General features: G+C 44.2%; 1 protein-coding gene across 1 annotated transcript in view; it reads left to right on the top strand.

The window, feature by feature from the left end:
* XRRA1 (X-ray radiation resistance associated 1) overlaps positions 1-23,733 on the top strand; it is a 52,935-nt gene that overhangs the window by 8,948 nt on the left and 20,254 nt on the right. The window contains exons 5-9 of the mRNA XM_037522965.2: positions 1,894-1,965; positions 3,887-3,959; positions 6,672-6,769; positions 11,066-11,199; positions 23,594-23,722. Of these exons, the coding sequence (XP_037378862.1) occupies positions 1,894-1,965; positions 3,887-3,959; positions 6,672-6,769; positions 11,066-11,199; positions 23,594-23,722 (506 nt within the window). The remainder of the gene's footprint in view (positions 1-1,893; positions 1,966-3,886; positions 3,960-6,671; positions 6,770-11,065; positions 11,200-23,593; positions 23,723-23,733) is intronic.

Here is a 23,733-nt window from a genome sequence, read left to right as displayed (position 1 = left end):
CTGCAGCAGGTCCAGTTGTCATGTGTAAAGGTGGAAAAGGAATTGGCACTGTCTTACGTCTATTGTTAATAATAAAAGAAAGCTTCCCAGAACTGCCCCCCCATAGCCAGCGTCATTAGTCAGACCTAGATCACATATCCCAAGTCTTTAGTTAGAAGCTCAACTTCCATGATTGACTTAGGTAAGTCAAAATTTATCCCTTGGAGCTGTGGCTTAACTATAAGCTGGGGCTTATCCCTTTGAGTGGGGCTTTATCCACACAAAAAAGTCTGAATAGCATCGGGGTTCTTTAACAAGAAAGAAGTAGACCAAGTAGAGAGGTGACTCTAGGAAAGGTAATTAACAGTGTTTGAGGGTTGGTCTCATCTTTCCCTCTCCTGTCTTACCCTTTCCGTGTGTATCAGATACAACAGTTTTTATAAAATTGGTATCTGCCCCATGCCAAAAAACATCTGGCAGCTTTCTATTGACTGTGGGATAAAAGTCACACCCTTTTACAGAACCAGCATGGACCCAGATGATCTGTTGACTGCTTTCCTAGCCTTATTTTGTTTTCCATCCTCTCAAAAACACCTTGCATTTTAACCCCTTGATAACTTTCGCAACCTCTGTCACCTACTTTCATAGGACAAACTCCTCCTTAGTGCTTAGGTCTGAGCTGAAATATTTTCTTCCTTAAGTATTTCTTCACTTCCAGACTTAGGTTTAGGACCTCCTGTTACCATCTCCCATGGTATTTTGGATTTCTCCTTTAAATACCACATTTCTAAATACTTGCATGCTACTTCACTTCCCATGCAGTTGTAAGCTCTTTGAAAGCATGGCACGTTTCTAGTTTTCCTTCATTGTCTTCCCAATGCCTAATCATAACAGGTACCGTAAATAAATGGTTAGCAGTGAAAGGGTTTGATTAAACAGAAATAGAAGCTCCAAGGTGATTTTTTTCTTCCAACATTTTAATTATGAGGGGCAATGTATGGTAGGCAGAGTTTAGTGATTATGAATTTGAAATCAAATAATAGCTCTGTCACCTGTTACCTGGGGGACCTCAGGCAAGGCACTTTACCTCTTACCCTTACTTCCATCATTTAAAATGGGAGATAATAATACTTAGGTTGAAAGGTTTAGCCATGAGTAGAAGAAAGCTTTATTGATATATTTAGCATAATATACGGCCCCAAATGTGCTGGGTAAATATTTGGTGAATGAATAAATGAACAAGCAAATAAGTTATGACAAAGGTATGAGATTGCCCAATGAGAGAACACCAAATAAAAACAGAAGAGAATAAAAGAGAAAGTCCCAGAAAATCAGATTGTTTTGTTTTTTTTCACTCAAGTAAAGGAAGTGGGGCCTAGAAAAGAGAGAGAAAGAACTGAGAGGAAGGATTGCTCAGAGAACCCTCTAAGTCAGTGTCACTACCCTTGTCTTAAGAATGGGGACTGAGGGCCTCCCTGGTGGCACAGCAGTTGAGCGCTGGGCTGCAAAGCTGCCCATAGCCTCTGCAGTGCCGGTTTGATCCCCACCACCGTGAGGGTCCCACATGGTCCTCAGACCTCTCCTGCCGCACCTGCTGCTCCCCTCAGCAGTGTATTTCGTCAGTCTGCCTGTTCTGTTCCCCACTCTGGTGAATTCTCTCGCCCTCCCGCACTTCTGACTGTACCCAGTGCTTGTATAAATAAATAAATAAATCTTTAAAAAAAAAATGGGGACTGAGAGTTGAAGAATTGAGACAACAGCTTGGTTCTGAATAACTCTATGCTCAGAGCAATGCCTGTGTTCTTTTCATTCCACCAGGCCACCTGCCAAAATGGGGAGTCATTTGTTGTCTTGGTCAATTAGATGGACTGTGTTGGGGTCTTGGGAGCTGACTCTCTCTGCACTGTGTTTCAGCTAAAGCACCACTGTGTGAAGAAGCCATCAGAATTATGCAACATCAATGTGAGCGGCCTAAAGTTCTGCAAGGTACGGCCAGTGCGGATGTGTGGGGATGAGCCAAACCCAAGTGAGCACCTGGTTGCTTGTTAGTTGCACCTCCAGAGCCCTTGGGAATGAAAATCTGGTTGTGAAGGGGTATGTTGCAGGGAGGATCAGACAAGGTTCCAATGACTGGGTGGAAACAATATTCAAGGACAAACTTCTGTTGTAAATTTGGTGTTGTCATTGTTTCTTGTGAGGCAAATTAAAGGAAGTAGCCTGATGGAACTGGATTTGAATTTGCCAAAGAATATTGCTAGGGTATGTGTGACACTGAGTTCCCATTGAAAGAGCCTATAGGAGATATTTCTCTCAGCCTTCAATGCCAGGAGTGGAATGGTTCTCCCTAAACTGGTTTGATGTTAACTTATAGATGCTCTGACTCATATAATGGGTCACATTTCTTTCTTTTCTAACTTGCTGCCAGACATTCACAGTCATCTCTTATGATTCTCTGTATTTCTAATGTGTCTGTAGTAACTTCTTCATTTTTGATTCTATTTACTTGAATTTCCTGCCGTTTTTTTCTTAGTGAGCCTAACTAGAGGTTTGTCTATTTTGTTTGTTTTTTTCAAATAATAGTCTTTGGTTTAATTGATGTTTTGGACTGTCTTTTGACAGTTAAGAAATTAAAGAGGGGAAGTTACAACAGATAACACAGAAATACAGAGGATCATAAGAGACTGTTATGAACATCTTATTGCCAACAAATTGGATAATCTAAAAGAAAAGGACAAATTCTTAGAATCCTATCACCTTCCAAGACTGAATCAGGAATAAATAGAAAAACCTGCACAGATTAGTTATAAGCAAAGAAATTGAGACAGTAATCAAGTCTCCCAAAACCAAAAGTCCAGGACCAGATGGTTTTGGTAATGGGTTCTACCAAGCCTTCGATACCTATCCCTCCCAAACTCTTCCAAAATATCGAAGTCATGGGAATGCTCTCAAATACATTTTATGAGGCTTACATTGTCCTGATACCAAAAGCAGACAAGAATATTACAAAAAAGGAAAAAGAAAACAAAGCTTTTCCTCGAAGATAGGGTATAAGACAGGTATGCTCATTCTCATCACTATGATTCAACTGTTCTAGCTAGAACAGTTAGCTAAGAGAAAGAAATAAAGGAATCCTAATTAGGAAAGAAGTATGACTATCACTATCTGCAGATGGCATGAAAATATAAATAGAATATCTTAAAGACTCCACCAAAAAGCTACTGTACAATAACCCAGTACAGTGAAGTGGCAGGCTACAAAATCAATATGCAAAAGTCTCTTGTATTCCTATATGCAAACAGCAAACTGGTAGAGAAAGAAATCAAGAAAATAATCCCATTTATAATCACATAAACATGAATTAATTACATAGGAATTAATTTAACAAAGGAGGTGAAAGGGCTATACAACAAAAGACATCATTGAAAGAGGGCCTCCCTTGTGGCACAAGTCCTTAAGACGCAACCTATGAAGCTGTCTGCAGCCACTGCAGCACTTTGAGTTCAATCCCCGGCCAGGGAGCGACCCACATGGTGCAGCAGACCTCTCCTTACTCACCCGCTGCTCCCCTCAGCATTTCAGTCAATCTGCCTGTTCTGTTCCCCACTCTGTCTCTGGTGAACCCTCTCACCAAACCCCCACACTTCTGGCCTGTACCCCAGTTCTTGTATGCATAAATAAATAAATCTTTAAAAAATAAAAGACATTGTTGAAAGAAAGAAATAAGACATAAAGAAATGGAAAGGTAGCCCATGTGCATGGATTGGAAGAATTAACAGGGTTCATGGCTTCTTGTGCTAAGGATGTATCTTTCCCCCTGAGGTCTTTGTCCTCTGACAGCAGTTCTGGAGCTTTGCAACGGTCTCAGCAGAGAACTTATTTTATGTTCTTTCCAAATGCTTTCCCACAGGCTAAGGAAAAGGACTTCAAACACTTTCATTCTGTGATTTACATCAATGCCTCAGAAAACCTGCTGCCTCTAGGTAAGCTTTTTCTTCCCAAAAACTGCCTTATGCCTCTTTGCTGGCACAGCAGGTCACTCATGTTAGAATGTGTCTGTCAGTCCATCCATGACTGGTCATGCATCTCTTTTTGGGAGTGCAGTGGCCTGGATTCCAACCCAGAACTGGCACTAACCTACTTAGAACATTTCTCTGTGATCTGTTGCTTCTATATCTCTATCTCCTAGAGTCTGTATCTTCTATACCTGTAAATGGAGATTATCCCTTTCCTTTTTCTTTTCCCAGGACAGGCTCCCTTGCAGACTCAGATAAGATAGGTGTATAAAAATGTTTTTATGTCATTAAGAGCTCAAGTGCATAAAGCCTGATTTATTCAACAAGTTCACAGCGCCCCCTGCTGGATATCTGGACTAGGAAGGTTTGACTTAAAAGCACAGGGATCCAGCTCCTGCTAGGTGAGCTATTTGGTGAAAGATGGGCTTAGACAGATGGCTGTAGTGGGATACAGTGAGTGTAATGAGAGAAGAAATCAGAAAATGCTATGCAAGCATATAAACAGGACTTTAACCTTGGGCCAGAGTGTCAGGAGAAATTTCTGCAAAGAGGAAAACCTAGCTGAGGCTTAAAAATTAAATGGGAGTGACTCGGGAATTAGAAGGTAAAAAGGCAATTCAGGTCAAGCGACCCGATGTGGGATAGCGGTGCCTGATCAGGGACTCTGAAGAGGCTTTGTGTGCTTGCAAGGGATACAGGGTCATTGTTAACTCACAGACCAGACTAGAAAGATTGGCAGGAACTTGATGATCCTGGGCACTGTGTGATTTGGATTTAATGCTGCAAGCAAAAGAGACCCTTGGAAGGTTTTTAAATAGAAAGACTCAGTGTTGACTGTGAGAGAGTAGATTATAAACAAAAAGATGGAAGCCAGGAAACCTGGGAGATGAGAAGGTTTCATTTTTTCAGGGAAATGGAGAGGAGACTTGAACTGGATTGTGGAAATGGGGGTGAAGGGATTGAGAGAGATGCTGGAAGTGGTAGAAATAACAGGACTTGGTCACTAATGGGGATGTGGGGAGGAGAAACCACGGGGATTCACCTGGAGAGCAGGAGAAGGGGGGCAGGTTTGGGGGAAATAGAATAATTCCGTTTTGAATGCATTGCGTTTGAGAGGTATTTTTAAAGAAGCATGGGGAAAAGTCCCTGCCCTCCAGGAAACAGTGTGATCTGTCAGGTTTAAAATATAAAGGCAAACAGACATATGAAAAGATGCTCAATCTCACTAATTGAAACAGTATCAAGGTACTGTTTCCTGCCTAATACATGTTGGCAAAAATGAGAAGTCCTGATGACAGCCAGCACTGGACTCGTATCCTGTTGGCACAAGTGTGCTAAGCTGGTGCGCCATCTTTGGAAGGCAATTTGGCAATGTCTCTTATAATAGGCTTTATCTTTAATCTAGTAGTTCCACTTCCAGGAACTGATTCAACAGAAACACACTCCTATGGGATGTTCACTAGGAATACCTGAAATACCTACCAACAGTCTCTTTATTAGGCGCTGCAGAACATTCTGACTCACAAGACCACCGAAGGCCACACTTGACACCAAGTTTATTTAGAAAACTAAGTAATTCCACTCGGAGTCCTCATGAGGACAGCCCACTGGTCTCCAGGAGTTACTCTCTGGGTCCTGAGGTGTCAAGACAATGACACTGTTATTGGGTGGATGGATGCAGGAGCCACTCTGGCTTAGAAATTTCTTTTCCACAAGAGCAAAACAAACATCCCCTGAATCACGCCATACACATAGCTCCTAAAATTCCTGCGGAGACCTTCTCCAGTTATAGGAGCCACCACATAGAGACAAACCCAAAGTTTTGGTCCCCACCTTCAGATGTGTGGGGGTCATTTATAGTATCTCCTAGTCGAGATGTAATTTAGCAACCAGGGGCTTTACACAAGCTATATTGCCTAATAACACAGTTATCATACTGTTTATTTCAGGTTACCAAAGAAAATGGGCTAGAAAGTTAGCCCAAGGTCCAGGTCTCATGCCAAAAAGTGTTCTGAGATTTTGTCCAGATCATCTAATAGCGATCAGTAGGAGAATGGTGAAGTGAACTAGGGAGGTCTATCGAACATAACTCAGATGTAATGCAGATCTGTGTTTCGATATGGAACAATATTGAAGTCATATTGTTAAGGGAAGAAAATCACAATGTGTATGGTATGATTCCATTCTTGCAAAAAGAAGTGTGTGTGTGTGTGTGTGTGTGTGTGTGTGTTCAGTATACACATACAAATATGTCTGGAGTGTTATACATGGAACCTTTTTTTTTTTTTTACATGGAACTTTTAAGTTATTTTTATTGATTCAGTTAAAGGAAATGTTCTGTGTATTTTACTTTTTGGTGGGCATGTTTTACTTTTGTTATCAGAAATAATAACTTTTTCAATGGACCATGACTTGAATAAGCTTAGATTCCATTTTTGGTTCTTCCACCAAACAGCAATTTCATTTCCAGGAAATCACTTAGCCTGGCTGAGTGTCAGTTTTCTCAGATGTATAATCCCCATTTTTCAGGGTTGTTAGAGATTTAGAGGTCATGTATGTAAAGCACTTCCCACAGTGCCTGGCCTAATCCAGTGGGAACCCAGTTATCCGGTAAATAACCATTGTTAATATCTTTAATTCCTTCACAAGCTACAGATTCTCTTTTTCCTCCCCCTATAGAAGCATTTCACACTTTTCCAACCTTAAAGGAACTGGAACTCGCATTTAATGGCATCAAAACAGTCTACGTGAAATATGGAGACTTTAAGTACTTGGAAGTAAGTTGGAGGTAGGGAGTGCTTGGTGTCCACCTGTGCCCTATAAGGTGGGGGGGGGCATCCTTGGAAGCCGCCTCAGCACGTTCACGCACCCTTCATTCCATTAGCTAGTCCTATATCCATCTCCATATTCATCTAAGCCTGGCCTCCATCCTCCCCACTGCACAATGGACCGCAGAGGGCAGGGTCAGAGTCTCAGCTGCCTCTGTGCCCCCAGGAAGCAGCATGGAGCCACACTGGGCCTCAGTAATGTTTGGAGGGAGGGTGGGCGAATGAGGAAAAAATGGACGAGACCTAGTTGGGGGTGGGGGGGGGCTACTGAGCTTTGGTCCATGTTAAGCCCTTAAAGTTGCATTGATGGAGATCCCTGGCATCTCCTGCTTTGTCCACATGTGTCTGCACGCTCACATCTCTGGGCTGTGTTGGCTTATCCTGGGGGAGTCTCAGCCCCAAGATAAATGCACTTCTATTTTTGAAATTATATTTACTGAGATAATGCTGATTTAGAACACTGTATATACTTCAGGGGTATAGGGTCTCACCTCTGCAAATCTATGTAATCACACCACTCCCATACCAGGGCCCCAACAATCCTTTACATAGTCTACTGGGCCCCTGGGCCCCACTTTGCTCACCCCACCATCCCCTTCTGGGAACCTCAGTTCTTACTCTCAGGGTTTGTTTTGGTTTTTGTCTGCTCCTTTGCTTTGTTTCTTTATGTCGCACATGTGAATGAAGTCACCCAGTGTGTGTCTTTCTCCTTCTGACTCTACTGATTATAACTTGCTAGAAGCAGCCAGACCCTTGCTTCAGGACTAGCCTCCGAGGAAAGTGGTGGAACTGGTGTGGTGGTGTTGGCAGTGGTGGTGGCCACAGTGGCACATAAATGGTAATATAGCGTATCTAGGGCTATGTGATGGCCCTGGAAAATAAATGCTAAAGGTCGTGTCCAAAAGCATCTATTCAGAAAAGTGAGTTTTCACAGAGTATTATAGGAAAGAGACTTTGAGGGGAGACCTGGATCCATTGAGGGTTGAGAAGTCATGCATGTTAGTGCTAGATGTGGTGGAGTAGACCTGCTGAGCTAGAGGCACTGTGGACTGATTCCAGAGGCCCACCCTGGTCTGAGTGAATCAAACTGGTTCCAGCAGGCTGGGAGGAGGCAGGCTACAGGCTAGTCCCTAGGCTTGGAGATGAGTATGAAATATGAGTGCTCCTGTCAGTTATTGGTTCTGGAGCAGACTCTTGACATATGTCCATCCTCAGCTGTTCTCCAAACCCTAGATTTGAAAGAACTGAAAATCTCGTTTTTTATTCTTAGCTTTCTCCTAAATAAATTCCCCATATGTAGGCATTTCTGTTCACCTGTATGAATAACTCCTCATACTTCAAGTTAATCACCTCTTCAACTTTCATGGAAACTTTGGGGCACTTATTCTTTCTCTTTTTATTAAGGTCACTAACACTGGCTTAAAACATGTGTGATTTAGGATCTCCCTCTCCAGGTGTTGTTTGCGTACTACCACACCCACCTCCAAAACACCCAGAGTCCTCCACCGCAGTCCATGTGCCCCCTCCCTGCGTTATTCTCTTCCCCCACTCCACCTCTGTGTTTTTAAATTGGTTTGGCTTTATTCGACCCTTTGTTTTGTTTCTCTGTGGTCCACATTATAAGTGAGGGCCACATTTTCACAAAGGAACAAAGCTTGAGAGACACGTCAGTGCATATGTGAGAGAGGAGGGATGAGAACTGGAGTGAGGTATAGGTCTGGGCTTCTAGTCAGGCTCACTCCCTGCATAATGGGCTCTTCCCCACACACTGGCCTTATGGGAGAAGTGTTTCACAATTAAACCCCAGCAAAATGTCTGCATGTCTTGAGCCTTGGGGTTAACACCAAAGAGTTGGTAACTTAAATTATTTAATCTGCAAACATCTAGGGTCAGTCATTCTTCACAAAAGCCTCACTTTCCCTGGTCTTGCCAGAGAGAGAGAGAGAGAGACCTTCCATAAGCATGAACTTTTCAGAGTTTATGACCTTTAAATGCCAAAGTATTTAAAAGTTTTAACTGCTTGGGACAGCAATCCTAGAATGTATGTCCTTGCCTTCTTAAAGCATGCTATACTGAGTATGGTAGTACTTGCTCTCCATGGTTTCAAGTCATATCAAAGATAGCAGGGGTTTACTATGATCTGGGACAGGAGGGTCTCAGACACATCTGAGCACCAAAGCTATTGAAAGGCCAACAAAAGAGAGAGAAACTTACAACAACTGATATAATACTGTCATATGTGGGGAAAAAATCCACTTTTTGGTGAGATTTTTGTATAAACAGTGGGAAACCAGTTCTAGATGCTCTAGAGACAGAGGGGGAATGATTTCTCTGACCTACAGAGAAATGAACTCCACTTATTATTTAATTTCTTACTCAATTTTTTTTTAAAAGCAATTATTGATTCCTGTGTGCCGTGCATTGTGCCTTGTCTACCTTACCCCTCCCCTTTCAAGACCCTACATCAAGTATCAGTGACCATGGGGAAGGGCCCTGACTCTAGGCTCTTCCCCTGCCTAGCTTGGATGTACTGGTTGATCATGATTAACTTTTTGGAGGTGCTACTTCATAGTTTGATAGCATCTGAGATAAAAACTACCCAGCAGACCCAATCTCATCCAAAGGCATTTATTTACATAAGAGAGCAGACCAAAGTCAAGATGCAGAATATAAATGCAAGAGGAAATCTGGCCCTTCATTTTGTTTGCATCTCTCTATGATTTGCAAGGGATCACTAAGAAAAAAGATAAACCTGTCAAGTATCCTGAATTTGCAGCTCACAGTAATAATATTTTGATGTGTAATAAAACTTGATGTGACTCAGCAGATGCAGTAGCCAAGTTCAGAACCTTCTGTCCTTGTTTTCCAGAAAGGCTGCCTCAGAGTAGACTTTTTCAGGAGTTTAGAAAAACTTAACTGCCATGATTTGATTCTCTGCATACAGATCTGGAAAAGGGTGCCCTGGAGCCCTCTCTGAGCATCAGGAGGCCTTGTCTTTAGTATTGGTTCTGCCCACTACTTTGGCATACTCCTCTGTACAACTTAAGTTTCCCCCTCTGTACATTCTGAGCCAACTTTGAAATTCTGTGATCTGGGGTTCTAAGTTTATTCTTTTCTTTGAGCTACCCTTAATTCTATGGAAAGCAGATTTGCACTCTAAATAGTGAAAGCAGTTTGAACAAGGGTCAGTAAACTTTTCCTAAAGGGACCAGGTATTAAATATTTTAGTGCTTGTAGTGCATGTGGACATAACTAACCCTCCTGTCATCACTAGCCCACTCTGCTGTGGTCAGAAGAAAGCAGCCTGAGATAATATATAGACAGATGAGCATGGTTGTGTCCCAATAAAACTTTGTGATGCTGAAATTTGAATTTCACAAATTTTCCACATGTTATTCTTTTGACTTTCTCTCAACCATCCAAAGATCTGAAAATCATTTTCAGTTCATAGGCCATACTAAATAGACAGCAGGTTGATTTGGCTTGCAGGCCTTAGTTTGCTACCTCTTGTGCAAGAACACTGATGAAACAGCTCAGTATGATTGGAATGAAGATTGAGATATGGTAAAATAGGTGATATCATCTGTTATTGGAGAGGTAGCAGAAGAGAGACCATGGAGAGCATTGGAAGTCTTGCTAAGGAGTTTGTACCCTTTCCTATGGATATTAGGTCTAGGCTGCTGTTTGAAGAATGAATTGACTTGAACAAGTATGAGAGACCTTAAAGAGCTAGACACTATAGCTCTGTGGACTGCCCACATGTGGGTACAAGGGAAAATATTTTCCCACCTTTACATGGGCTTATCCAAGCCAGCTTTCCAAGTCTTCCTCCTTGAAGGATTCTCTCTTTTCCCTATCAGGGGGGAGCACCCCTTTATGTGAAATCTAAGGAGGCAGCTTTTGAGCTGGCCTTTGGGGCTGGGGTTTGGATACTGGAGAGATGGCATTCCAGATTGAATGAAAGGAGAGAACTCTGGGTGTGGCGGGTAAGGAGCAGGGAGAAGCCACTAGATCAGCACCACGAGATACACAGAAGTTTGCAGTGGAATGAAGAAGGGCAAATAGACTGGGAACCAACTGTAATAGGCCTTGAATGTTAACTCAGAGAGTCAGGAGGGCTTCACTCTGTGGGTGATGGGGCTCCCAAGAAGGTAAAAAAAAACAAAAGCAGCTAGCTCCATGCGTACGCAAGCATCATTGTCACGCGCAGTACCTCTGTTCCCATCTTTTATCTTTGCACCATAGTTCCTGGACCTTTCCTTCAACAGCCTGACTGGAGAGGCCATCTGTGACCTGGGGATTTTGCCACACCTCCGTGTCCTGCTGCTTACAGGCAATGGGCTCACCTCCTTGCCCCCCAGTTTGGCTGTCACAGAGCAGTAAGTTTGACATCCCAGAGTCTGTACCTTGTATTCCCTCATAAGCCTTTGTCTGGGTACAAGTATCTAAGGCATAGTCCAGAGCAGCTTGGAAATGCTGTCAGACAGACTGTGAGTGCTGAAAACAGAGAAAGCACCTGCCAAAGCTTCCAGGAAAGACAGTCATGGGAGCAGGTCCCCAAAGGATGGGGGAGGCCTCAGAAGGGAGACCCAGGTGCCTGGCAATCCATGCCTCTGATTGGCTGTTGGTCATCCGAATTGTGGCTATTGCTCCTGCCAGACCATTCCCCTTCACAAACCTTCTTGCTAAGTTTTTCATATTCCCATTCTGTACCTTTCCTTCTGGCCAGAATCTACTGCCTTTCCTCTCTTAAGAATAGTGACCGCATAATGTATAGGGCTTATTATGCCAGACACTGTTGTCAGCCCATTACATAAAGTGACTCATTTAATCCTCACATCAACCCCATGAAGTAGGTGTCCTATTATTACCACCTTTTATAGATGGGAACATGGAGGCACAGATAGGTTGCCTAGAGTTATAAATCTAGTAAGTGGTAGAGCAAGGATTGAACCAATTCTGTCTCACTCCAGAGACCATGCTTAAAACCATTGCATTCTCTTCTTTGGTAGATTCTATATATACTCCAAAGGTCAGCTCTGATCCTTTTTTTCCTACCAGAAGTCTTTTCTGTAGGTGTTAGCCATTCTCCTTCCTCTAAATATCTGTTGAATTTAGTGTTCCTCTACTTAGTTTAGAGCTTAGTATACTTTCTATTGTGATGTATGCCTCATGAATATGAGTATATACTTTTAATAGATAAATGGATGAGAGATATATGTAGTCTCCCAAATAGAGAATGAGCCCTATGAGGACAGAGACTCTGTCTTTTTCCCTGTTGATGTACAGCACCAAGATGAGATCCAGAGCTTTGCACAAGTAGGTATTCAGTGAGTGTTAGTGCCTTTAGACATGGTGATAGTGAAAGTCAGGTGATAATATGTATTGAGATGATGGCGGGTGTGATAGAGATTATAGTGATGATGGTGGTTGCTCAGCTCCTCAAGGGGGCTGGAATAGCAGTAGGGATCATTATATTAAGGATCTCACTAATCAGTGTTCTTTTGCTTGCAAGTTACAGAAATCCAATTCAAACTAAATTAAATGAAAAGGAAATTATTCCTCATGTATCTGAAAACCCCTAAGCTAAATCTGCTGAACTCGTTTATGGCTGGATATAGGTGCACAGAATGTTGTCAAGACTCTGTGCCTCCAAGTCTATTTCTTGGGAATGCATGTAGCTTCTGTCTCTTCTCCCTCACCTGCTTTCTGAAGCACATGCACACATCTTTGTTTTCCTCAGTGTTGGCTTCAGCTCAGGCCTAAGGCACTCATCAGCCAGGGTCTAGTCAGGAATACAGGAACCACTCAAGGTAGTACAAGCTGAGGCAGTTACTTGCTTTCAGTGGGGAGAAGTAATAGTTGATACTGTATTGGGGAAAGAAACACATAAAAGTAGAGTCAATGGTAAAATGAATTCAAAATGGTGAGATGAACTTGCATGTACCTGTCACCTAATGATTATCACCTGACAGTTACTAGGTCAGGGCCAATCTTGTTTCATCTGTACTCCCACCATTCTAGATTGTACCTAAGAAAAATTTCAGATGTACCAATTATAAATGAACTCCACAGTCATATATTTCATCTGAAAATAATCCGGTGCATACCTCTAAAGATAAGGACTCTTTAATCAGAGTGCTTTTTTCCACCTAAATATTACCAGTAATAAATAGAGGGTTGTTACCTGGATGGCAGGATTAGAAGAACAAAATGTGAAAGGGGTATGGGAAGAGCAAAACGGAAGATACCCGGAGATCAGAAGTCACCAATGCACTACTGCAGTGGGACTCACAGGCCTGTCGTTGCCTCTGGGCTTCTAGAGAGGTCGTTGCTATAAACCTAGATCTGCTGCAAATGTGCTGCCTTAACCTGACAGTGAGCTCTAGGAGGGCCCCAGCAGGGCTATAGCATCAAAAGGACAGTGCCCAGTAGAAGAACAGGCCGCTCTCGGTGGGTTCTCAGGTTCTCATCGACGTGCACAATTGCATGACCACTAAGGTTCGTGGAGCAGCAACAGGATTTCCTTAACAAACAGGAAAAACAAAGAGTCTTAAAGGCCCAAGTGGCCGGCTCTCTCACCCCAGATAGTGTCCACAGTGTCCAGAAGTCCTAAACAAAAGGCTGCTTATCCAAGCGTGTGCAGTCCCACCAACGAGGGCCTGGAGCTCACAGTAGCCGGCAAGCAGCGGGCAAGGATCCAACTCACCGTCGCAAGAGATGCTCACAGGTGCGGCCAGTCCGGCCCCTGTGAAGCTTTTTGGCTTCCTTCCTTCCGTGGAGGTCAGCTGCTGAATGCTTCTTAAGAGGCCAGGAACAGTGTCCTTTCAAGAGTCAGAGTCTGAGCTTCTGAGAGTCTGAGAGCCCCAAGTTGGTTCCTGACTATATCCTCTTTCAGAGCCCCCCACCTACCAATCTGACTGGACCATTTTTAATCCTAGAGCTGATTGAACCAGTTACCAATCAGCTCATAGTTCACACCTGATCAGTCCATTCTATGCCCAGACACCAAACCAAAGGCCTCTGTACTGCCCGCAGCTGGAAGGAGCCACAGTGCTGGAGCTGGCCCAGTAGGACCCCATGTTCCTCCCTGTATCCCTGAACAGGGGCTGCATGCTCTGGGGTGGCATGGTAGGGGAACCACTGCTGCCTTCTGGCCTCTGCCTGCAGCCTGAGCCTCAGTGGGGCCACGTGCTGCCACTTGTACTGCCCATATGAAGTGATCTGGGGCCAAGCATCAGAGCCCCAAAAAGGGGGTCTCCAGTTTCAAACCAAGGCTGGAACCTCTGTTGGCACAGATGCCACTGTCACTGCTGCATTGTTGCTGCTGCCAGAAATGTTGGAAACTAAACACGAGAGATACTGGCCTTCCAGTCTCTTGCCAATCCCTTCTCTTGGATTTCCTAGCTGGGGGCCAGTTGGAAAGGCAGTGTGAGAAGTGCAGCTTAAGGGGTAGCTCCAGCACCCCTGTACTACGTAACAGCGCAGAGGGAAGGAATGCAGGTTCAGAGCACTTAGGCAGCTAACTAGCACCTTCCAACCCCTGAAAACCCACTATCTACTCTCCTCTCGAGGTTTAACTTCCACTCAACAAGAGCAACCACAACACATATCCACCTCACATGAAAGAACCTTTCCTCTTATGTGAAGACTTTCACCCTCTTACACATAAAGGGATGAGATTCAGCTCCATCGATCATGGTATCCTTCTTTGGATATTATTCTTTTCTAAAGTAGGCACAACCTGATCAGGGGATTTTATAACCTAGAAACTAAATTGTAAAGTCACCCACCACTAGTCAGTCACACGTACGCTCATGTCTCACAGCCCCTGGCCCCCACATGTATACATCAAACAAGCCAGGAAGAAAATGTACATGAAAATATACACATGTGCCACAGCCTCCTCAGCTGGTGAGGGTGCCACAGCACATGTTTATGAGTGCTCCTCCCAGTGCCTGCCTGTGTCAGCTTGCCCTCCCTCATCCGGCACCTCTGCTGCTTGCTTGGGCTTTTTTACTGGTGTGGTATTCTAGACGTTCATTCTTTTCTTTTTTTTTAAAGATTTATTTATTTATATATACAAGCACTGGGTACAGTCAGGAGCGCTGGAGGGTGAAAGAATTCACCAGAGCCAGAGGGGAGAGCAGAGCAGGCAGACTGACAAAGTACACTGCTGAGGGGAGCAGCAGGCGGCAGGAGAGGTCTGCGCGCCATGTGGGGCCCTCGCCGGCGGCCAGGGATCGAACCAGCGCTGCAGAGGCTGCAGGCAGCTTCGCAACACAGTGCTCAACTGCTGCGCCACCAGGGAGGCCCCCTAGATGTTCATTCTTAAACGGCCTGGGACCTTAGTGGTTTAATTATGTTGCTGTAGACTCTGACTTTAAAAAGAAGTGCAAAATACATATAATATAAAATTTACCATCTTAACCATTTTTAGGTGTGTGGTTCAGCGGCACTAAGTATGTTCACATAGCTTTGCAGCCGTTACTACCGTCCCTCTCCAGAGCTCCTTCATCTTGCAAAAATTCCACTAACTATGACTAATGGACAGGACCCATCCAAGAGGAATACCAGATGATTCCCTAGGTTCCACACATAATCCTTTTGCCCTCAAGGTATAACTGCAATCATATCTACTTTTGATAATCAGTGTCAGTTGCCCAGCCAATATCTTAAATCCCTCTTTTCCTGCCTGTTGTTTCAATGGAATGAGGAACTCAGGTGGCCAGTGGTAATTTCAGCTTCCAGTGAAGTGGAACTATTTTGTGTCCCCTGTAAAAGTATTGCTCCTTAAGAATTAAAACCTCTGGGCCTCCCCTGGTGGCTCAGGCAGTTGAGCGCAGCTCTATGAAGCTGCCCGCAGCCTCTGCAGCGCCGATTCAATCCCGGCCTGCGAGGGTCCTACATGGCACGGCAGACCTCTCCTGTCTCGCCCACTGCTCCCCTCAGCAGTATGTTTCAGTCAGTCTGCCTGTTCTGTTCCCCGCTTGGTCTCTGGTGAATCCTCTCACCCTCGCGCACATCTGTCCTGTACCCCAGTTCTTGTATAAAATAAATAAATAAATCTTAAAAAAAAAAAAAAAGAATTAAAACCTCTAACTCAGAAGAGCTCAAAGTTGTGAGAATGAGAAGCTGCAAAGGGCTGCAAGCATGTAGTTAGGTATGATTGTAAGAGGAGCTGCCCTCATTTCCATTCATTTGTTCCGAACCTGTATGCCCTGGTTATGAGAAAAACAGCATCAGTATTAGTTGCCAATTTATGTGGTACCCTGTCCTGTAAGTCAGCACCCCAAGTGGTCTCTTAGTGAGTGCAATAAATAAGTCGTCGAAATCCAATTTTACCATTCTGTTAGGCCAGCTACTTATTTCTGTACATGGTAAAAAAGTGAATTCCATGTCCATGAGCCCATTATTTCACCACTTTGACATGAAGTATGTTCCATGGTTGAAACAATATGAGGTGCCAGGATAATACATAATACATTCTATAAGCCCACAGATGGTAATGGTACCAGAACACTGGGGCCAGGGAATGCAAATCTATATCCAAAATTCATATTTATCCCAATAAGGGAAAATCACACTGTTACTTTTATGAAGAAAGGTGTCCACTGTCATCATCCTGCTGTTAGATGACTGGCTAATCCTCCCAGAAATGGTGCCATGTTAGGGACTCAGCATTGGCTTCTGCCGTTGGCAGGATGGGTACGCGGCTGGGGTGGTAACAAGATCTGCTTTGCTGAGGGGAACTGTGTAGCCTTCATCTCTGCTGCCAAGGTCATTTTGCAAGTACCAGAGTATCCAGGGAAAGAGGCCAGGTGACATCCATGGAATGGGTCATCTTGTCTACCTGATCACTGAGCCTCTCATCTACAGTGGCTAGTCTTTGGGAAGCATTCATCTGGAACACAAATAGTCCTCCCACTTTCTGTACATTCTGAGAGGTCCAGTCACATAATTTCCCTTCCAGCTTCCCGATCAGCAATTTTTTTATAGAGCAAATTGGCTTTATTAAATTATTCACGAATTGGGTCGCATCTGTCTAGATTTAGCTTCCTGTCAGCAATTTTACATTATTTTTCCCCAAGCTTTGACTATTCAACTAGACCATTAGCCACTACGCATGCCTCAGCAGAGACCTATACCTCTGGCTATCTCCCAACCAAGAAGAAAGGACAGTCAGATATATTGCTTTATGCTTTACCTACTGGGAGGAATTCTCTTTCACTGTCCTTCACAGCCATCCCTGTTTTTGTTAGGGTCAACGTATCATGCCCAATCATTTGTAAATGCAAGTGGAGGTTTGTCCCCTATGTCCACTGTGTATAGGACATTAGCTGTGGTTTAGTGGAAAGGTAGTTGTGCAGCAGAAGCAGTTATCATAGGACGCTTTACCATATTAATTCCTGCAACTATTCTAAACTTGCTTGAGCCTGATCTCAAATATTGCCTTCACTTGATGAAGGAGTTTTGCTGCACATTTAATAATGAGGAGCAGCTCAAGTGCCATGGACAGGTGTTCAGCCTCTACCAACATGCAGCAGTAAACCAGAAACTGGTTTTCAAAAAGAAGTGATTATCTGTAAAATAAGATATACTGTTGCTCAAAAATGATTCTGTATTTGGTGTCTACAAAAGGTTCTATTTAGAGTAACCATGTAATTTGTCATCCAAACCAGGACCTATTTGAGAAGGAAAGGGATACTATTAGTTACTTTGTGAAGACTCAGACTGTTCTTAAAACTAGGATGTATGGTAACCCTACATAGACAGCACAGCTCTTCCAAGCAATAAAGCCCAGCGCCATTGGCTGATGCCACGATGTCCAAAGAGTAGGGTGCACTGCAGCCTGGACCTTCACAGAACCTCATCTTGCTCTGGACCCCACTCAAAACTCACAAGTTTGTGAGACACTCAGTAAGTGGGTCAGAACAGCAAATACGTTTCATGTGAAGCTTCCAAAATCCAAAAAGGCCAACAAAGCTTTGTGCCACCTTCTCAGTAATGAGAGGTACAAAGTGAAGGATTATGTTTTTTCACGTTGGAGATGTATCCAACGTGATACATCAATACTCCAGATACCTGAGTATTGAGGAAGTTTGTCAGGGTGGAAGTCCTTTAAATTTTGGTGTTTACTGTCATCCTTTGGCACACATGTCTGACTTACTGAGTCATCTAGGGTGTCTGCATCTTCCTATCCTTCAGGTCTAATCAATATAATGTTCTGTGGGATCCCATCATAGTCAAGATCCCCAAGTAATGGATTATGATTGGTCTAGTGGAGTTGATAAATCCCTGAGAGGACAGAGGCACACTGTTGGGCCTGCCAGGTGAAAGCAGACTGCATATGGTGGTTTTTGTTAATTAATAAAGAGAAGGAAACATTTGCCAGGTCCTTGGCTGTATCACAAGTGCCAGGCACTGTTGATTTGCTACATTGAAAAGAAGCCATATATGAAATAGCAGCTGAAATTATTGGGCTTATAATACTTGACAGTCATTCTTCAAGAACTGTCTTGTGCACAAGTCCAATAAACAAGCTAAACGGTGATGTAATAGGCCTCTCCCACCACCCTCCTAGTCTTCAGTGACAGCAGCGATCTCCACAGTTACCTAGGGGTGCAGAATTAGTTTTGTGCTGAAAGCAAAATACTTGGCATTTCAAATTGACCCTTCCCACTGTAACAGCCTTCACTGTGTTGGTTAGTAAACAAATTGTGGTTATTCTATCAGTTTCCAGTCTGTTTATTCTAATTGTGCATCTATAAACTGGGGCGATAACTGCAAAGTAAGGTTTATGGCCTCACTGGGGTCCATTCACAGGCTAAATTTTCACTCTTCCTTCTGATCATCATAATCCCCTTAGTTAAAATGAACCAGAACTAAGCCCATTCCCATCATTTTATTCATCATCACTGGATCATGGGCCACTGTGCTTGTCATATCTCTAGACATTAGCACCAACTTGCACGTAGTGTCTAGTAATCCTTGAAAGGCCTCACCCAGCACTCTTTGGGAGAATTTTCCATGATGTTGGAAATGTTCTATATCTGCATTGTCCAGTATGTTCACCACTAGTCCTATTGAGCACTTGAAATGTGACTGCTGTGGCTTGAGGAACCACACTGGTATAATTGGTTTCAATATGGTGTAAATAGCCAGGAAACTGAATGAAAAGTGATGACTCTCTTTTGGGTAACTCAAATGCAATTTTTTCTCCTCACCATATTAGAGTTTTTCGGCTATGTCTACCACTAATAATTCTGAATCATCCTACTTCACTTATAAAAATTAAAGATATTTGCAACTTGTCTTTAGTCTCTGCAAGGGCAGCACTCAGGTCAGACATCTGGAATTTAAATCCTTCAATACTCTAACTTAAAGCATGGGCAGTTTAGCAGGATTCTCCTTCTGTGGCACACCCTGGACTCTAAGTTTTGGTCCCTAGTCTAGCAAGGGTGTCAGGAATTCTGCTCAGCAACTTAGCCTTTCTGTCTCAGCAGACGTTACATGAACCCTTTTTGGTTTCCTCCTCCTCCTAAATCTTGGCCCTTAAATTGTTCACAGCTTGTTAGTTCCAGATGCCTTGAAGAAGATTGCTTTTAATATATATATTTTGTCTGATTTTCTAGTTTATACTCAGGGGAGAGCTGGTCCACATTATTTAGTCTGCAGTACCATAAACCTTTCCATTTATTTTGGCCAGGTGCCATGGGGCACCTCAGTACAGAACCATTTTAAAACTAAACTAGCTAGATATTTCCTCTGATGGTACAGACTTAGGCTGTTGTTGGCAAGAGGACTAGTCTGTCCTCCCCCGCCCCCCACCTTCTCTGCTTTCCCCTGGCTGTGTAGTGAGGGGAATGGGCTTAGCTCTGGTTCACTCTGGCTAAGGGTGTATCTCTTTAGGGAATTTTATGTTGGGGCTCTCTGATTTGATGCCCCATCCTTTGTCTTGACAAGATCAGCGAACACCCTCAAGGCAAAAGTAGCTTCTTGTGCTCAGCTTCTGTCTCCTGGTTTTTAGATTGTGGCATGCTGCTCCCTTACTGTCTCCACATCTCTTGCATGTTTTTAAGGAAGGGATCTTTTTTCCCTTTTTACATTTTGTTTATCCATATACTTGTTTTCCTTGGAAAGCCTGGCTACATAGAACTGTTATAGGACAGGGAGAGGGGCAGCCCAAAACCCCGCAAACCTGCCTATTCTAAATGGGTTCTGCCATCCGCCGCATCAACACAAAACACATGAGACTTTAATGGGAAGGAACTTTAATAAAACTAGGAAACAATACAGGTAAGGCAAAGAGTCTAGTTTCTAAATGAAGCACCCAAAGTTACCCGTCCCCTCGTGGGTAAAACTCCATCCATATGGGATCGGCCCAGAACAAGGCCCCAAAGCCTGCCACAAGTCTAAAGCATCTTCCAGTGGGGACCCACAGAAAAGGGTCACAAACAACCGGACAAGCCCGGAAGGAAAAGAGCAAAATCAACATCAGGATAAAAGCTGCCATTGTCACCTCCCCACGGGTCTCACCCACATCTGTGTCACCCAGTCCATGACCAAAAGACAAGCGCAGTTTCTTCACGTGTCTCTAGGCTCCATGCACCTCCTCCAGGTCTCCTGGCTCCATCCTGCTTCCTTCCTCAGTCTCTTCTGCAGCTTCTCCTCTTCCTGCTCAGCTCCACCCTCCCTTGGGTGGGGCAGGGAACCTGGAACTTCCCCCTTTCCTGGGGACCACCCTGTTACAGAACTAGGTAAGTCTCCCCCATTCTGCACTTCCAATTTCTTCCCTGTAAGACGGGGAGAATACATATACTTCTACTTACAACAGAATATCAATTGAAATCATTGTCCTTTGAAAGTCACAAGGCTTCAGACAAGTGCTGTGTTATTTTCTTCTCCTTCATCTGTTTACACTCAGTATGCTCTAAGGATTCTTCCTTTTCTGCCAGCCTTTTAAATGTTGGTGGTCCCAACATTTGTCTGCGCTCAACCTACTGGCTTTCTTAATGTTTATACTATTTTCTCTTGTGATCTCTCTTCTCAAGTCTTGCTTATTTCTCTATCTCACTTCTATCTTAACTACACACCCATATATCCTACTGATACTAAATTCATCCCAAACCTACACACCAATGCCAAAATGTCCACTCCTGTGTCCCTGGCCTCAGGGACAGGCACTGCTCTCCATCCCCTGTGCAGCTGTCCAGGTAGAAGCTGTTATAGGGCAGCCCCGATACTGAACGGGTTGCCTGGCTGTGGGTCCTCACCCGCGCGCTTAAAAGGGACTTATTAATACTCCACTACAGGCACACACAAAAGGTTAATAAAAGGTTTATTTACAAGAGAAAAAGGAAATAAGGAAAATGTACAACTCAGGGAGAAAATAGGGAAATAAAGTCTTTAATGCGTCCTACCCGATCCCCCGACCTGGAAACCCAAAGTCACTCTCAGAGCTGGCCGGATGCTGCGAGCTGGCGGAGAGCCAAAATGGGGGAACCCCCAAAGCCCACATGTCTGGCTTATACCCACTTGGCTGCTTAACCCCACCCTCAGGTCCCAGCCACCTTCCCTTTGGTGGGGATGGGATTTGGAGTTCCCAGTGTCTTTGGCTTTGGCCTGGGGTGGGGGTGGAGTCCACAAAGCCTGTATGGAATTAGCTTTAGGACATCCTTTTCCCCCTAACAAAACCTGGGCATCAGCCTAAATCCTTCCCTCCCGCACCCCACACATCCATCCAATTCACCAGATGTTGTGAATTCTACTTCCTAAATTGTTCCCAAACTTGACCACTTCTGTTAGCCTAAGTCTCCAGTTTCTTGGCTCCCAACCCATTCTCCTTACCATCTGCCAGAGGGATGTTTCTAAACCGTACATCAGGTTCTGTCGCTGCCCTGCTTAAAGTCCCTAAGAGCTTACCGTCATTCTAAAGATAAAGGCCATTAACCTTGAGCACAAGACTTTTCGTAACCTGCCTCTGCCTACTTCTCTGTCCTCCTTTCTCTTTGCTTTTCCCATTTCTCGACCTCTCTCCTCTATTCTGAACTATTTGCATCTCATTAATGATGGATCACAATAGTGTCTCCGTGTGGGTGAGTTAGGGGAATCATATTTGGCCTACTCTATCTCTAGACACTCTCTTACTTGCTTTGACTGACATCTGATACTCTGGCCCTCCCATTAGACCTGCTGGCACCCCTCCCCTCCCAACGCACACAGGCCCCAGGCTTGACCGGCACAGAGCAGAGGGGGATTGTTAGCTTTTTTTCCTAGTCACTGTATTCCTAATAAGGCCACCTAAAGGAGCACAACATTTTAGCAGCTGTATAATCAGTCCTTTACTCAAGCAAGTTGTTAAGCCACCTCTCCCTCATTCTCCTTTCATGAGGGGTTTTCTGTCTCTAATTATTAGGGGGAAAGGCTGTCCTGAGCTAATCCCACACAGGCTTTGTGGACCCCACCCCCACTCCAAACTAAAGCCATCAAGACATTGAGAAAGACAAATCCCATCACCACCAAAGAGAGGGTGGCTGGGACCTGAGGGTGGAGTTAGACAGCCAGGTTGGATATAAAAACCAAACACATGGGCCTTGGCGGGGCTCGCTGTCACTCGCCTCCTGGCTTCATGGCTCCTGGCTGGCGGCCAGCTCTCAGAGCGCCATTTTGAGATTCCTGATTGGCGGATCGGGTAAAACTCATTTAAAACTTTGTCTCCCACTTTTCTCCCTGAGCTGTACATTTCCTCATTTCCCCTTCCCTTGTAAATAAACCTTTTATTAACCTTTCGCATGTGCCTGCAGTAGAGCATTGATAAGTCCTTTTAAGCACACGAGTAAAGACCCACAGTCAGGCACCCCGTTTTGTATCGGGGTTGCTCTACAACATTATCACAGAAGCTGATCTGACATTTGAACAGACCCCAGAGCTTGCTAAATTTCATCTTCTTTGCGGCAGCCCTTGGTTCAGTCTATGGAGCAATATTTTTAGCCTGATCCAAAGTCTAGTGTAAAGTGAAAAAAATCCCCTTTTGTCACAGAGACAGAGGAACTGACTGGGCCCGGAGGTGCTCCACACAGTTGGAAGCCACATATCAAGCAAAGCGGCAACTGCCCTAGACTCCCAGCCCAGGGTCAGGCTCCTGACCCCAACCCCGGCTTGCGAATTCCCATTAATGCATCTGTTCTCTTAGCTTCTAAAAAGTAAAGCCTATCAGATTTTAAATGATAGCAATTCCTTTTGCCAAAAGCTGTAATAAAAGTAGCACCACTCCAAAGAGCTGGAAAGCTCAGTCTGTCCACTATCCAGAGCCCCCTGCCACCTCAAAGGGCTCTTCTCCTCAAACTGCCATGGGGAGGGTTTAGTGCAGAGCCTGATGCTTTCTCAGAGTCTGGCATCTTGTCCTCCTTCCTACCTATTCACTGCCCCCAGCAGCTAAATTTTAGGGACAAAATAAAATAAAATTTTTTAGGGTGAAACTCATAAAAGGCAGAGCAGTATAACTTGCCCATCCTGCCCCAGCTCAGTCTCTCTGAACCCGCTAGTGTGTGCAGCCTTTTCCATGCAGGAGACTATATGTGTCAGTGGGGGTTGGGAGAGGGGTCACTTGGGGAGGGATACTGACCCCTCTCTGCAGGGTCTTCTCTTGGGACTAGAGAAGTTCCCACGCTGGTCAGGCCACTGTATTGAATCTCTGCCCTGCATTTCTTCTGGCGATGGAGGAACTTGTCCTCTACCCTTGCTCATTACCTAAGATCTTTGCATTCACAGGGAATTTTCAGCACCATCAGTGGCAAGCAAGAGGTACATCCTGAGGTTCCCAGCGCTGGAGACATTAATGCTGGATGACAACAGACTCTCCAATCCCAATTGCTTTGCCAGTCTGGCTGGGCTCAGGAGGTAGGGCTACA

Source organism: Talpa occidentalis, unplaced genomic scaffold (genome assembly GCF_014898055.3).
Source record: "Talpa occidentalis isolate TD23 unplaced genomic scaffold, MPIMG_talOcc4v2.1 talOcc4.3, whole genome shotgun sequence".
Lineage (NCBI taxonomy): Eukaryota > Metazoa > Chordata > Mammalia > Eulipotyphla > Talpidae > Talpa > Talpa occidentalis.
This window is presented reverse-complemented; position numbering and strand designations above follow the sequence as displayed.